Source organism: Antedon mediterranea, chromosome 3, assembly GCF_964355755.1.
Source record: "Antedon mediterranea chromosome 3, ecAntMedi1.1, whole genome shotgun sequence".
Taxonomy (NCBI): domain Eukaryota; kingdom Metazoa; phylum Echinodermata; class Crinoidea; order Comatulida; family Antedonidae; genus Antedon; species Antedon mediterranea.
Genome location: NC_092672.1, coordinates 23,449,666 through 23,466,842, shown reverse-complemented (window position 1 = coordinate 23,466,842; position 17,177 = coordinate 23,449,666). Strand labels below are relative to the sequence as shown.

The window sequence follows — 17,177 nt, the reverse complement described above, 5'->3', positions numbered from 1 at the left end:
CAAAAGTCAACGTTGAGACAGACTCCTTCAAAGAAAAATTAAAACAAATAGATATGACAATTCATTCGTCCCTGCCGCTATACGATTATATAATGAATGATAATATCATTCATTATATAATCGTATAATCGTATTTTATGCGCTAGTTTTATTTTTTGTAGTATTTTAAATCGACTTTTTAGGATTTTATATGTATATTTTGTATGGCTTTTTTTTTTATCGTATTTTATATTTTATGTACTGTATCCATTTTATATTTGTATGTACTGTACTTTTGAAAAGGCCAACAGAGTTTCCCCATGGGGATAATAAAGTTTTAATTGAATTGAATTGAATTGAATCAACATTTTACCTATAGTGTATTGTAGCAACTGTTTCTATACGTAACTAAGTACAATATTTTTAATATGGGGTTTCATGACTACAAACAATTTATTAAATAGCTTTACTACCTTTTCCCAAATTTACTTATCTACTGAATCCCAGAAAATGTCTGACCTTGTGAAAGGGTCATTTTTTGGGTCAAGTTATGTCAAAATGTATTATTTATGTTATCTTAGAACCTGTTTCTATGCGTAACTAAGGATAATTGTTTTTTTAAATACAGTTGAACCTCCCGTAAGTGGCCACCCTCGGGACCTGGAAAAGTGGCCGCTTACGGGCGGTGACCCCTTGCGGGAGGTTCTGCCGATAAAGGGTCAAAATCACTTATTATGGCTATATACGATATTCTTAACGAAACGAGCCTCTCAATTTTCCAGCGAATTGTAGGCATATTATTATTTATAATCAGGTGGTTTAGTATTTTTTAGCATTTTCAAACAAATTTTAAAAACTTTTATTATATGAAAAATGATCGGCCAAAATCTGTGTAGTTTTCTCATCTCTTCAGTAATGTTTTTAAAACCTCTTCAAAATAAAGTTAATATATAAAGAAATACAATAAACATGCACCTCTAATTCATAGGCCCATGCAATAAGTATCACATTTTTCCGTATCCGGATATTCACCCCCTGGACATTTACCCCCCGGAAAACTAACCCTCGGAAAACCACCACCTGGACCACTACCCCTTTAGGACAACTACCCCCGGACAAATACCCCCCGGACAACTACCCCCCGGACAACTACCCCCCGGACAACTACCCCCCGGACAACTACCCCCCGGACAAATACCCCCCGGACAACTACCCCCCTAGGACAACAACCCCCTTAGGACAACTACCCCCTTAGGACAACTACCCCCTTGACAACTAGCCCCCGGACAACTATCCCCCGGACAATTAACCCCTAGGAACAATCACCCCCGGACAACTATCCCCCGGACAACTATCCCCCGGACAACTACCCCCGGACAATTACCCCCCCTCCCCCGGGTAATTACCTCGCGGACAACTACCTCTGACACAATACTCCCCGTAGGACAACTACTTCCTGGACAATACTCCGAGGGCAAATAATCTTTTAGGACAACTAACCCCTGGACAACTACCCCCGGACAATTATCCCCTAGGAACAATTACCCCCTGACAATTACCCCCCGGGTAATTACTCCGCGGACAACTGCCTCGGACAACTACCACCCAGAAAACCATCCCTTTAGAACAACTACCCCCCAAACGGACAACTACCACCCAGACCATTCAACAACCTGACTCTGCAACAGCGTATAATATGAATTAATAACTATATTTTTCGTTACTTTGACGAATTACTATTCATCATTGTAAACAAAAGTAAAAGATTGAACATAAATATAGCCTGGTATAAACTGAAGATTGTCACACATGATCATAGGATAGTCGAACGTATTATATAGTACTCCCTGTATTTACTGTAAAGACTGGGTTCGCTAATAATAGTAATAATGTTTGCGTCAGGACAATGCTTCGATAACCACTGGTCTTAAAAGAATTAATTTTTGTCTCAAATGTGTCATTTGTATTTTTGTACACTTGAAGAATAATATCACTTTTGATATTTGACCTCAATGTTCACTCACCGAATAAACGGCGATCTTTAAATAAATTCCCCTCAAATAAACGGTGACCATGACACATCATATGGAATAATCGGCGTCTATTTCCATTAGATTATACCCCCTCCCATTGAATAAACAACTTTCTTCCAATAAATGTCCACCTAAAAACCACCTAAACAATAAACAGCCCAGGCCGTTTTTTCAATAAATACGGTACTTTAAATCTAGCACATCTAAGGTCTAGCGTGCTGTTAAACAGAATAATCGGTTAAAAACGGGTGTTTCGAAACTAGACCAGAGACCAGAGACCCAATACGAAAAGGGAGACCTAAATATACGAAAAGGGAAACCCACGTACGAAAAAGGAGACTCCACTTTACGAAAGGGGAGACCCCACTATACGAAAAGGGAGACCCTAATATACGAAAAGGGAGACCTAAATATACAAAAAGGGAGACCAAATATACGAAAAGGGAGACCCAAATATACGAAATGGGAGACCCAAATATACGAAAAGGGAGACCCACTATAAGAAAAGGGAGACCCCACTATACGAAAAGAGAGACCACACTATACGAAAAGGGAGACCCTAATATACGAAAAGGGAGATCCAAATATAGGTCTCCCTTTTCGTATTGGGTCTCGTGTTAGGTCTCTGGACTCGGGTCTGTAGTTTCGAAACACCCGTTAAAAACAGATGATTTCATTTTTAAAGAAACCGGTCCTATATATTTGTCTACTTTTAGATTGGGGTGGGGGGGGGGTAGTTGACCGGGGGATAGTTGACCGGGGGTAGTTGTCCTAAGGGGGAAGTTGTCCTAAGGGGGTGGTTGCCTGGGGGGTAGTTGTCCCGGGGGTTGTTATCTTAAGGGGGTAGTTGTCCTAAGGGGGTAGTTGTCCTAAGGGGGTAGTTGTCCTAAGGGGGTAGTTGTCCGGGGTAGTTGTCCTAAGGGGGTAGTTGTCCGGGTGGTAAACATCCGGGGGGTAACTGTCTAGGGGGTAGGTGTCCTAGAACCCATTTTTCGATTAGCCGCTTACAAACAATTTCATTTTTAGTATAAAAAGGTGCTCGCAGCTGCTTACGGTAAGCACCAAATGCACTAATTAGATAGGAAGAACAAACAGGCTTTTCAAAGTGCGTCCGTTAAGGAAGGTGGCCGCTGTAAATAAAATTAGCCTATATGATTGTATTGTACTAGGAAAAGTTACTAAATTTGAACTGTCCAGGGGAGGAGTTAAGGTTTGTTGATGGTGGCTGGGGTGGTGAAAGGAGAAAGAAGGCTGGGGGACCGCAGTATTTAAATTACATATTTCAATTATCAGCCAATATGACACCTATTCATTTACACAATTTACAACGTACATCAACCATTATTAGACCCATCGTAGCTGCTATGCATACTTCTCTCAATTCGAAGCTTAGGTTGAATTAAATTTTTTCATCACTGGGAAGAATTTGTTTTTAAGAAAGAGTCTGGGGTATTATTGAAGAGGGGTGGAGGTTGGTGAGTATACACAGATACTGGCGTCGGGTGTTATGTACTGAGAAGACTGTAAACTAATTTTGACACCCGCCCTGGGGCGGGTATATTTGCTAGTAAAATATAAACAGTGAGTATGATCATACTGCTGTAGCTATAGGTCTACCCCTGTACATACTACACCACATAAAATATAAACAGTGAGTATGATCATACTGCTGTAGTATAGGCCTACCCCTGTACCTACTACACCACATAAAATATAAACAGTGAGTATGATCATACTGCTGTAGCTATAGGCCTACCCCTGTACCTACTACACCACATACAATATAAACAGTGAGTATGATCATACTGCTGGAGCTATAGGACTACCACTGTACATACTACACCACATAAAATATAAACAGTGAGTATGATCATACTGCTGAATACGCATACTCTAATAATCTTAAGATAATGAAGCCTAGTGTATAGCTACAAATGAATATCAATATATTATCTACAATTGTAACTCAAAGTATTGATATGGATTGGCATGGTAAGGTCCTGGTCAAATTCATTTACACAATTATTATTTAAAGAATATTTTAAGGCACTGTAATCAATAACTATTTAAAAGAGTACCCATGGGACTACAGAGGTGATTACTGAGTAATAATTGCATGTAATAAGTTTGTTTGTCCCAACATTTAGTCTGTCCATTTGTCTGTAGTCTATCCAATTTTTTTGTAAATTAAATCAAGCAAATTGACCAATCGCAATGTGATGGATTATCGGAACTGTTGCTTGTTATTGGTCAACTCACTTGCGTAGCGCCTACATTGCGTTGGCAACCAAAGCTTTAGTAAACCAAGTTTTATTTCTGGTTGACTATTATTTACTTTTAAAGCGGGGTTCCGGGTTTAAAATGAATAGTAAAAAATAAAATATAATTGTTTGTCTCTTGAACGGTAAAAGTTTCACTTATTATAAAGTGAGCGGTGAAGCAGAATGAAGGCTGTGAAGTGAAGCTACGGCGATATGACACTGTTACAGAATAGGAAAATTTGTGAAATGGTCGATCTTCCGACGACTCGTTATCATTAACCATATCAATTACTTTTGTAAAATTATGCTTATCTGATGTAATTTTAGTCGGTCTTCCCATTTAATGTCTATTTTCTATGAAAATTCATCACAATTGTGTAAAATCATTTGGAGATTCAGTTTGCGTTTGCCAATTTTCGCACTGACAATAGGGAAAAACCCTTAAAAATCAATGAAGCGTAACGTCTGTACATTTCTTCTGAGCGAGACGATAAACGTGCTCTCTGCCCATTCCTGGCATCGTCACGGGCAGATACAGCATACAATACCAAACTGGTCGGGTCGAGTATACCCCGTCTATAATCACAACATGAACGATGTACAGTATTTGATTGAAGGTCGATTCGACCTACCGGAATGGTATAGATAATATAGCTCGAATTAGAGAGTTGGAATATTTGTAAACATAAGTATTGCTAATTTTAACAAGTGTAGCCTAGTAAAAGGACTGGTAGTATCAATTCGCATAGGGTCTACTACACTAGCTAGCTCAATTTTTAACTGGGCCGGATCGGCTAGGTCTCCTTCCTACTAGGTCTACTTGCTTGATGCAGTATCCGCTTTTTAGGAGAGTAAACAATTTTAGGCCTACTAGACGATCGAGACACCATACGTGCGGACGGCAATCGGACCTTGTTTTGCCTCAATATTTACAGCCGACTTTGTAAAACGTTTTAGGTTATATTGTTTATTATTGAGTTTGGTTGATAGGATGGGTTTGGAATCCACTGAGTTTTGTTATTTATGGGCCAATCGTTTAGAAGGCTAGCTAGGCCCATAGGCCCCATGTTTTAACGTAGCCATCCATTGTGGCATGGAATCCCTAGTCAGAATGACTCTCACCCATAAAAAAAATGATTTAGGCTAGTACGTGAAGCCGAATACGATCTGTACTATAGCAGGGAAAAATTTCATTTGAAAATTTTGTTTAGCAAAATTGCTAATCAAACTGATTTTTTAGTCAAGAACATAGTTTTGTATTGTATTTTTTGCTAAGGTTGTTTTGTATAGCTTTTTGCTATGCTACACTGGCGAAATTATTCCCTGCTATAGAGGTATAAAATTATTATAATTTATGACTCCATGATCTGTACTAAATTTTGTATTTCATTAAATGTCAAATAAATATATGCTACTGTTATTACACTTAGGCCTAGCTTAGAAAATCTACAAAAAAAATGTATTTCACAATGATCGGATGGTCGTCGTTTGACAAGGAAGAGAGATGTAAATTAGTGAACAAACTGATGACGTGATTTTGTGAATATCTCATGAATATTAATGAGCTTCCCTAAGCTGCTGAAAAACAGAATTTGCATGAATTTTTTAAACTAAAATGTATATGAAATTAATTTTTTTTTAATTTCTCGTTATTATTTCTTCATTCTGACATGTCTATTGTTATAATATTTGTTATTTAATTAATAAACGATATTTAAAAGCAATTTTAAACCCAGAATCCCCTTTAACTAGCACTGTATATTTTATACCTATAAAGGTAGTATAAGTAATGTATATAAAAATCAAAATTTATTTGTCTTTTAGTTATTCTGGTTTTTTTTTTTTTAGGCTTCATCATCCAAATGTGTTTATTCTGAATTAATTTGAATGTTAATGTAAGAGGTTGAATGTAATGACAAAGAGAGTATTATTGTTCTACAGTAGAATGAAACCATAAGAATGAAATTGTCAGTCCTAAATGAATATATATGATGGAAAGAAAGACATTTTAAAAATCCCAAATTTTTGGTAAAGGGTGAATGAGTAGAATGTATGACTGACATGACTCAGAAGCCTGATTCTAAGAGGTCTCTGTTGACTATACATTTACAACAAAAATGAAAATACTGACAATGATTAGTACTACTGTATTAGCTGTTGCACGTAGTGTGCTGTTAATTTACAATAAAACCTACTAGTGACATTATGACAGGATGGTAGACGAAGGGGGACGGTAATCTACACAACATATTAATCTGCGCATGCTTATGCACAGTATACTGAGCATACTCTGTTCTGTTCATTATCGGGACTTATATTTGGTCAATTTAACATTCAATCCAATAGAAACTTTGCAACAATAAAAAATGGGTGTACAGTACGCATGGAATACACATTGTAGTTTTTCATTTTAGTTAAACTTAATTAAAACATCAAATTTTGTCATTATTGTATATTATTGTATGTGTAGGCTGTGAATTCAATTCAATAACATCCATTCAATAATGATAAGACAAGAAAAACAAGCATCCTCATATAGCCTCTTTTATGGTTTTTATTAGGTGTTTTAGTTCATCCTTTTGAAATTTGCTAACTAAACTTTAAATTTAAGTTACCGGTATTTATTTTAGTTAAAATAGTGTCAATGATCAACTTAAGGCACGATTAGAGTTTTAAGTTTATTTTTAATCATTGATATTTTGTCGATAAATTAATGTTTGAATAATTTGTTGAAATGTGCCACATTTATATTTGGCAAAACTGTCATTACAAAATATAAACTAATGTATTGTATTTGTTGTATATGTATTAATGTAAATCATTAAAATAATAAATAAGGTTTAAGATGAGTGAAGATTTTGTATCTATAATTACAACATTAAATCAGACAAAATTATTACATTAAAGATATTTACTACTCCAATTTGAAGATTTTATGAAAAATTAATCTAACATTTTTAAATTGGAAAAAAAAGTTAAATATTTTGTTAAAATTATACAATTACTTGAGACACTTAAATACAAGTGTGCATGACTTACCTTGTCTGCAACATTCACATCTGCTCCTGCCTCAATCAGGCACATACATGTGCTGCTGTGACCAAGTTGGGCAGCATAATACAAGGGTGATCTTTTATTCTGAAATTATTAAGCACATAGAGATTATTATATTTCACATAATCTATATATAAATTTACGTAAGGGCAAAATTTGGTAAATCGCGCGTTATTTCTAGAATGTTTACTCGATGGTATATAAAGTTAGTTCGTACTTTCGGTACTGATTTTAACCACCTGATGTAACCCTGTTTACTAATTAAATTTAGTTAGATAATTAGTTATTGACGATTAAAACGAATTTAGGTTCAACGATTTGCCCCAAATAGGAGTGTTTTTCGGTCGTGGTATACACTGACTAATGGATGTCCGTCTTGAAAAATACCCGCAGACCATAATACGAGGATGCTTCGCATTTTCCTATCTCCTCTTACGATAATTGTTTTTAATGGCTGAAAACCGGTTGAACAGCTCGAGTACAGCATCATAATGTTGAAGACAGGCCGCTTTTCTTTAAAAAATACTATTTTGATAGATTTAATATATGTTTATACAAATGTATTGATTTGCGATGAATGGAACATTCCAATCTCTGTTCCACAAGTGTCTATTTCCTCAGGCGTCGTAAAGGCAAGTACTGATACTCATAACAGAAATTCGATCCATTTTTTTTTCAATCTGTGCTGCAGAGGTTGGATATAATTTTTTTTAACGGATAATGAGCTAGCGTTTTCAGTCGCCGTATATTATGTACAAATCTTTATTATTGCATTTAAACCACCCACATCATCACCCTTCCTTCACTGGCATGAGTACCGTTGTAAAGCCAGTAGAGGATAGGCCTACGGTGCATCACATCCCCTAAACGCAGAACAACTTTGGTGGGTAGGGTAGGAACCAAAGTATGAATTGGCTCTAAGAAACAATTGAAAACCATTAGGCCTACTAATAAAGTTGAGTTAGATAATTTAATTTTTATTTGACGATTAAATCGATTTTATGATTTTCCCCGAATAGAGGTGGTTTTCACAAATTGTTTTACATATTATATAAACATACACGTCGCAGTGATGTATCGTTACATGTACTGTACTATTTCAATCTACTAGGACGGTGATAGTTTCAACAAAGTATTACATAGCAATGTTTTACTGTGTTTAGTGATATATTATTTGTAAAACATGTAAACAATTAATATTTCGTTACTAAATGGATAAAGAATATATTTAATATATTTAAAAATTGTAATTCTCAGGGTGCTAATTTTAGTTGAGTACATAAATCAGTGTCTATTTATTCGTTCCTGTAAGTGTAAACGACATGTATTATTGTACGTACATTTGAAATCGCCAGTTTTTTAACGCTGAAATTATTATGTATTCGAGATATATATCTATATATATATCTGTTTGATCCCAAAAAATACTGGGGTAATAATGCTTGTAAAGCGCCTTTGAGCATGATTACTCATGAAAAGGGCGCTATATAAATGTGGTATTATTATTATCTATAGATAATTATCATACCAAATATCATGTTCTTATTCTCAGAAAACTTTGTTATACTGTAATTTAAAAATCAAACTCAAAGGTAACATTTATTTCTCTTTTAAATTCCTAATAATAAAGTACAACAATTTGTACAGGTAATGTGATAATGAGGACACTGCCTTTGATTGTTGTGTTTGCATACCAGATGGTTATTTGCATACCAGATGGTTATGCCAAGTCAAACAATTCAGAATTAAAACAAATTAGATTAACAATGGATATAAACCAGCTATAAGTCTGTCAGAAGATTTCTTAATGTTAGTATCAATAGACCAGCACTAGTTTGCCTTGTGTTACAGAAGTTGTGTTAACGTACTATAATAAATATAACTGAGACTAAACAAGGGGCAATGAAATAACATGGAAACCTGTCAAATCAACCTGCTTCACCACCACTTTGATTACTTGTAAGCAAAGGATTCATTGGAGATGATGACACAATTGTATTGTGCATGAAGGAACCAGTGGCCTGAATAGTCTGAATAAATGATCTGTAAAAGCAGAGTCTAGGCCGTAATTGTTTTGTACTGTATGTATCCTATGAGGTGTGGGGTTAATCAAAGGGTTATAAACACAATCGTCCATCCACATGATAAACAATATTGTAATTATTTATAATCTATGCATTTAATTTATTTCGTCTTTTATAAATAATAAAAATCACAAGGTACAGAGCACTTCAGGGGGTAGACGGGATCGTCAAAAAGTGAAACAAAACACTATCAAGTGACTCTCTGACCCCCTAAAGTGTAAAAATTAAATAAACTTAAATACAGAAAAACAGTTTAAAATAACATTTCACATTTCATTGAGTTCAGACAGGTATTTGAGGCAAGTTTTTCTTAAGTGAATATATGATATGAAGAAAGGGAAAAAACTAGACTATCTTTAACATTTGGAGGCAAGTTATGAACAGACGTGGAAATGAATTAAAAAAATTATAATGAGCAGAATTCGTTCTTGAAATACTATGGACAAATACTACAGAATTAAGGTGTCGCAAATTTTGAGTAATGTAATTAAATATTTCGTGGCCAATACATTTCTAACTGCCGAAAATGTTGGCCAAATTAGGTCGAGTAGACCTTGATATACATAGTGTAAGCCTCTATGAAGGGTCTACTTTACCAGAACAGAATATCAATGTAAATATTGCAGTATAGTATAAAGTCATTTTGATAACAGCATAAAGAATTGTAGTACAAAACAGTCCCATATAAATGATAAATGATAATATGTGAAAACAGTTAAGTGGAGAAACAATTAATGTAAAGTACATTTACATTTGTTTTGATGATAATGTGCCATCATTGTGTAACTTTCATTTTCAAGTGCATGTGTATGTAAAATGAAATGTGTGAGCTCTCACTGTAAGTATGAGTTTAGGGCTTTTGTACATTCCTATACTAATAAATGATATTCAAATTGTTGCAACTTTATTTTAATTATTGTTTTTTAAATATTTCTGATCTACTGATTTTTCAAGAAAAACAATACAATCATAGTTTTTGTTCACTATAATGCTTTTTTTAATTGTCGTAGAAAAAGGTCATGTGTTTATTTATTGCAATTCAAAAGATTTCTATGCATAGCTTTTATCTGAAATTGCTTTAAATAAAATTATAATAGTTCATCATAACAAAATACTATAATACTAATTATTGCTTTAATGTAAGTGGAAATGGTGATGAATTGGTGGTTCTCAATTTTGTATGCATAAAATATGAACTGAAAAGATAAATGTACTACAGAAATCCAGAATGTGGGTATTGAATTGTATTAAACAAAACGCATAACCAAAAACAAATATTCATTAAATTACAAATCCCATCTTGTTGTATTTTTGGGTATTGGTATTCCTATTTTTCATGGCTGTATATATATAGATATATGACAAACTAATTTTAAAATGAAGGTGTAAGTCCCTCTTTTCTCCTTACTTGCTAATGATGATTACGAGTAATGCTATTATAGACAGAAAGTAAGGTTTTATTATTTACTAGTGAATTTCAAAACTGAACATGTCATATGAACACTACACAGCAGCCTATCCCTATCTTGGAATGATTCAAGCTTCCCTCTTCATAATATTTCAGTGTTGATATACTACTTGTTATCAAAGTATTTTAGAGATAATATAAGTTGACAAATTAGCATCCTGTTTCCACTGTAAAGTATATGTACAAGTTAAGCACCAGTGATTTAAAGATCTGAGTGCAGAATAATTTGAATTCTAACAATCATCAATGTTTAAATATGCAGTCAGTAGACAGTTAAATATGCCGTAAAGCAGACAATTTAAAATCAACAAATGTGATCATCTGTTGTTTTACATCTCTATTTAATTTTTTCATTGATCTCTATTAGATTAAATAAATTGACCATGTTTATATTGGTATTACAAAAATCAGAAAATGTTCATGAAAAAACTGTAGTATGGCTACAAAGCAGGGAGTTTGCTAACATTGTGACGTGGTACAATAGTATCAATTAGAATACAGTATAAAAAGGACTTATACACTAAGTTGTTCAAACTTCACCCTATTTTGTTTAATAGCGTTATTATTACAAATTGGGTAAACATTAATTGAAACCATAATTTTCCATAAATCTCTGAATACAATTTTACACTTGATCCTGTGATTCATTAAGAATATTAAATATTCTCTATTTTTATTTTATAGTATTGGATTAAAAGCCATATCGATGCTTGCTACAGATTCTACATAGCCTATAAAGATGTTGATATATGATGGCACCAATAATATGGAGGTTTCGCAACCTTACGAATACGATAACGAAAACGGATAGGTCATACATTTGTTAAACTTTTGAGCTGATATTCGTAAAGCGTATTTGTGTTGACGAATATCACCAGTCATATTCGTAACTAAAAAACGAGTATAGCTTAAAATCATCAGTCATAGTTTTTTATCTATTTTGCACGCTTTGCATTGAATAAAAAATGATTCATGATTATAATATAATTATAGATAATTTATTGAAAGTAATTTAGTAAAAATGCCAAGTCAATTTTGATAAATAGCAGTTTTTAAAGTCTACTCTCGCTACACTAGGCCTATAGGCAACCATTGAAACATGTACCTGCATTTCATTCAAATTTACAGCAGTCAGATTTTGGATGGCGCCCTCAATATTTTGTTGCCATGCGAAACAGATTTGTACTGGCTTATGAAAACGAATAATTTTGTGTGACATAACCGTGTTGCGAAACCTCCTTAATGTTTGCACAACTACGTCCACTTTTATGCTGGTTTGCCAGGAACCTGTATTTGCATACTATAAAATGTTAAAGACAGAATTGTTCTAAAAGAGTTACTCAATGCAGGGTGGGGGTCTTTAATGTTTTGTAGAGATACATCATTTAGGTCCCTCACCATATTTCAGAAAAGTAGTAATTTAAAAAAATGTTGAATCCTGGAAGTGAACCCAACTGAGAAAGTTATGAAAAGGAGTTGCACAGTATTGATAGTTAAGTCACTGATGACAACATTTCTACATAGTATTTTTGATTAAAAAGTTTAAACTGTGAAATATGCTTTTCAAAATTTGACTACTTTGTCACAAAATAATAATAATCCAACAGGTGATCACTATAATTATGGTATTGTAATGAGCAAATTATTTGAATAACGATGTTTTGTGTAGACTGCGGAGTAGCGCATACAGTCTTTTTGTAGACAACGGGGAGCGAGTGAGCATTGTCATCATTTGACAATGAAATTGGGATTTGCGTACGAGGCTGCATTGTAAGTAGAATAGTTATATTTATAAAATAGATTGTTGGTCTAATGAATGTTATAGAGTACCGTAAATGAACTGTATACTACGGTAATATTTGTCTGTGTTACAGTGCCACTTGAGAATAGAGAAGTGCCAAATTAATTAGATTAAGCTTAGAAAACATCAGAGAAATCACCGAAGAAATTATGGATAAGATGGAGTGGAAATATGGGAGTGACATGAACAAAGAGTACTGTATTTCGACGTAAAATTGGAAATGGACTCATGAAGATAATTCACCTGTAGATAATCTGGACATATAATATTATAGTGTTTTATATGTATATTATTCTTGTCTTGAGTCCACCCTCCACAACACACCAAACCCACTGGCAATGTTGCCGTGACATACTTAATGATATAAAATCATAATTACAAAAAAAGTCTTCAGAACTATTATTATTCTTCTTTGCGATGCTGTAGGGGTAGTTTCATCTATGATATCCAAACAAAATACCAGTCTAGAAATTTAATACCTTTCAAATAATATTTGGCCGCACACACAATTTAGCAATTAAGTTATAAAAGTAAAAAATGATCTTCTCAGTGGTGTTTCTTGGGCAACTTTACAAAAAAAAGTTTTTTAAAAAGGAGGTTTTATTTGGCCTAATCAATAACCAATTAAGCCTATTTACTCTATCTTCTCCTAATATAATAAAACCGCTAGCGCCGTTAGAGCTGGGACACCTTTTAGTTCCTTTTATTTATTAATCGATGTTAGAACGGCACATTTTTACGAAAAATGTGTTTTTAGACCAATTTATTTGCAAATTGTCAAATGCTGCATTCGATAAATCTTGCGTCACAATCAAATCACTTAAGAAGTCATCGCTAGCAAATATTGAGAGATAGCATGTGCTCAGCGCACATTTCAAACTTCGAATCGGTGGTAAGTATGGTTTGTTCATGTTTCTAACTCATGTACGCCGATCTTGCCAAAGATAAGCTTGAAACACCTAATGCATGTAATTAACACTAGGTTATGTTTAGCATTACGTTACTTACTGCCTAGGCTACTATAACTAGTTGAATTCAGGACGATTCGGTCCAGATGTGACAGGACAAACTAGCCCACCAATGTGCCTACTGTATATGCCTGGCTTCTAATTATATTATTAGTGCCTGTGGAAGCGTTTTATGATATGAAATATGAAGTACATGATGGACTTACATTATGTTTATAATTATTCATTTTCATATTTAATTATTCATTTATGTAATTTATTTTCAATGGGTGTAAAAGGAGGTACAAGGAGAATGAAGTTGCAATCATATTTACTTCTTTTTAATTACACCACACAGAAAACAGGCATTGTTGCTCATCATAAACAAGGGCGGATCCAGCCTTCTAGTAAAGGGGAGAGGGGACGCAACCAGTCACCAAGTACATGAGGCACAGGTGGGACCTGTGGTGAAGCAAATTTTGTTAAATGACACCCCTAGACGGTTAGAAATGGTATTCCCGCACGTAAAATTTATGATAAATGGCACCTATAGTTGGTCTGAAATGACACTCCCATAGTGTGTTAAAAATTGGTAAAAAGATCGTAGTCTTCTTATTCCGCTGGTAAACACACGTTCAATGTGACCATCAGGGGGAATTCCCTGATAAAGGTACTTCCGGTATGGCAATAACAGTGAGCTTTCAAAGTGGCGACGCGAGACGCGGAAGTCAGTCAACCATGGATACCGTTGAATGCTTTTCGCATCACGAATTATAAACTGTTTCAATTTTATAAGAACGCGATCAGGTCATTGTCACATGATCGCTAATACTAAAGCACCTGCCATCGCCATCCTTATCACCATGATTCATGATGATGATCGCATTTCCCTACTAGGGTCTATAGGCCTAATTTAACACATTGTCATCACACAACAGTTCTTAAATATCTTTCTAAATAAAATACAATCAGTAGTACAAGTCATGTCTTCTACGCATATGCCAAATCAGCCGAATCCCGTCTCATGATGAGAAGGCCGAACAAACTGGCTTTGCTCTCGCATGCGCAGTAGGATTTCAGTCTTTTTTATCTCGATAATCGCTGCGTCGTGTGTTTCGAAAGCTGCCTATTAACTACTTTAAAAAAATGACACGACTTCAAATTTATCATATTGCCCTAGTTATGTTAAATAATATACATAGTGAAAGAGCGTGTTTTAGGATTTTAGGGCTATAGGCCTATATCTTATTTAAAAAAAGGTCAAAAGGAAAATTACTAAAAATGACAATGCTGTGGTAATCAGTGGCTGAATCTCTATACTGCTTATTAATTTTATTATCTTAACAATAACATGTAATAATAATGCTGTAAATTTAATAAATAAAAATAGGCCTACATACTTCATCCAGCGGGGATACATATTCACATACTTAAATGACATCGTAATTAAGTTTAATGTCCTGATGAACAAACATCAATAACAATGCATTTAGTCGATCTTCTATTATGGTACCTCAAAGAAAATTTTTTACAGTCTCTAGAGCTAAATTTTCTCGCTCTGCTGATGCACTGGTTGCAGGGTTTATAGTCATCAAAAAATGCAATTGAACATCTTTTCAGTAGTTTTCAAACACACACATTCTCCAATGTTTTGGAGAGACTATCAGGACTGTTTTCAAATTACAGTATAGGAATCGCTTGGTTAAATGAGTATTCAAATATTTCTCCTGTGCGCTCTTTGTCTAGGCTAATAATATTCTTCAGAATTATCTAGCTAGACAGCAAAAGAACATGTGTCATACCACTTAGCAAAACACCCATAACAATAATTTTGTGTGACGACAGCAACAGCAATGGCAACCTCTAATAAAGACTAAATTAGCACGGCACTGAAACAATGTGTTTTAATTAATGAATTGAAAGTACTTTACTTTCTCCCTCTGGATCTGCCACTGTTAAGACCAACTATCAAACATTCCTTTCACCACAAATCAAGACATTAAAAACATTGAACAATATTAGAGTGCTAGAATATTCAACCAGGTTGTTGTTCTCCAGTTTGAACTGATATTAAAGAACAGGCTTTGAAAGCTCAGAAAACATGACAATGAATGCAGTTTTAATGTCCTACACCAAAAACGAGGATGGAAAATATGTGACTGACATATAATTAAAAAATATTAACAAAACATAAATAAATGTCCATTTACACACAAACAATAGAGAAGATATCTATATTAAAATGTCTGGCTGTTTTAACTTTTACTTTATCGTTTTGATTTAGCTTTTTGCTTACTTTATTTCCATTGAGATCCAGCCACCCACAGCATTGTCATTATTTTTAGTAATTTGCCTTTTTTTTATTTGCAACTGCATGTTTGAAACATTTATTTTACAACTCTGCAATTTGTATTTTAAATTATATTACTTGCTTTTAGAATTAATGAAAGCAAAAAAGACATAAATATCAAAATAGGACTATTAACTGAAGTCTTATAACATAAATGCTATAATGTATCTCTTAGTATTTGTTCTGTTAAAATGACACATTTATAACAACAATTAACCACTAATATAGCATTCAATAATGTAATACATTACCAAACATAACAACAGTTTAACCACAAGAATATTTGTTATGTTTTGAAAGTTGGAAATCTAGGATTCGGGTTACGTTTGTTTGTCCCCCAACTCTCGTTGGATAAATAATGGTTTGACTACTAAATTAAACTTAACCAAAATCTTTGTTTACTTATATATACTTCAATGTTTTAACCTTTAGACAGTGTCTTAATTATCAGATGGAAATGTAAATTTTAATCTTAAAACAAATTTTCGTTTTTAAAATTATCAGTCGGTGCCCATCCGGCCATCAATCAAAATCAAAGAGAGAGTATGAGAAAAAAGGTTTGTTATTGTAAAACTTGTTAGTGGGTGAAAGGATGACGCCCTAATAAATATCACTGTTTTGTGTTTTTGTGTATTACATGTAGTTCTATGTAAACATTTTTTATTTCATTTTTAAAGTGGTTTTAATATTTTGATAAAATACATTTTATAATAATACACGCACAACTTGGTGAACAGCAATCAAACGCTACTCCACATGTTATGGCATTCTTTTGTAAATTGTTGTTTCCCTCCGCCAGGAGAGACACATTCAACAATCAGTATTCAACATTCAGTCAGGTAAGTACCACCATTGTGCTTATTTCATTTAACCCTACCCATCCTCCACCTCCTGTGTAATGAATGTGCATCAATTCATTATAAGATTCATGCACTGTTTTATTAGATTAAGGAATTGTACTGTAGGCCTAGTAGAAACTGTTGTTACCAAGTTACACAGGCACTTTGTCATAATTTACCTCCGCCAAGGAGGTATATGTAATCGATCGTGTGTGTTTGTCTGACAAATTGAAAATAAATTAAAAAGAAATAAATATTATAAATTACATGGTTAAACCATGGACGTATAATTATATCTCGTCTTCTTATAAGGAACACTATAGGTCTACCGAGCAGCGTGTTGCGAACATGTGCATGGGGA

At 34.0% G+C, this 17,177-nt stretch overlaps 3 protein-coding genes across 3 annotated transcripts in view; all 3 read right to left on the bottom strand.

Moving 5' to 3' along the window:
• LOC140045063 (uncharacterized) overlaps positions 1–17,177 on the bottom strand; it is a 213,670-nt gene that overhangs the window by 74,309 nt on the left and 122,184 nt on the right. The gene's annotated exons all lie outside the window — the stretch shown is intronic.
• Positions 1–17,177, bottom strand: part of LOC140044173 (uncharacterized) — a 352,654-nt gene that overhangs the window by 247,446 nt on the left and 88,031 nt on the right. The gene's annotated exons all lie outside the window — the stretch shown is intronic.
• The window catches only part of LOC140043301 (uncharacterized), a 29,656-nt gene that overhangs the window by 10,606 nt on the left and 1,873 nt on the right, over positions 1–17,177 (bottom strand). The window contains exon 2 of the mRNA XM_072087798.1: positions 7,313–7,411. Coding sequence (XP_071943899.1) covers positions 7,313–7,411 — 99 coding nt within the window. The remainder of the gene's footprint in view (positions 1–7,312; positions 7,412–17,177) is intronic.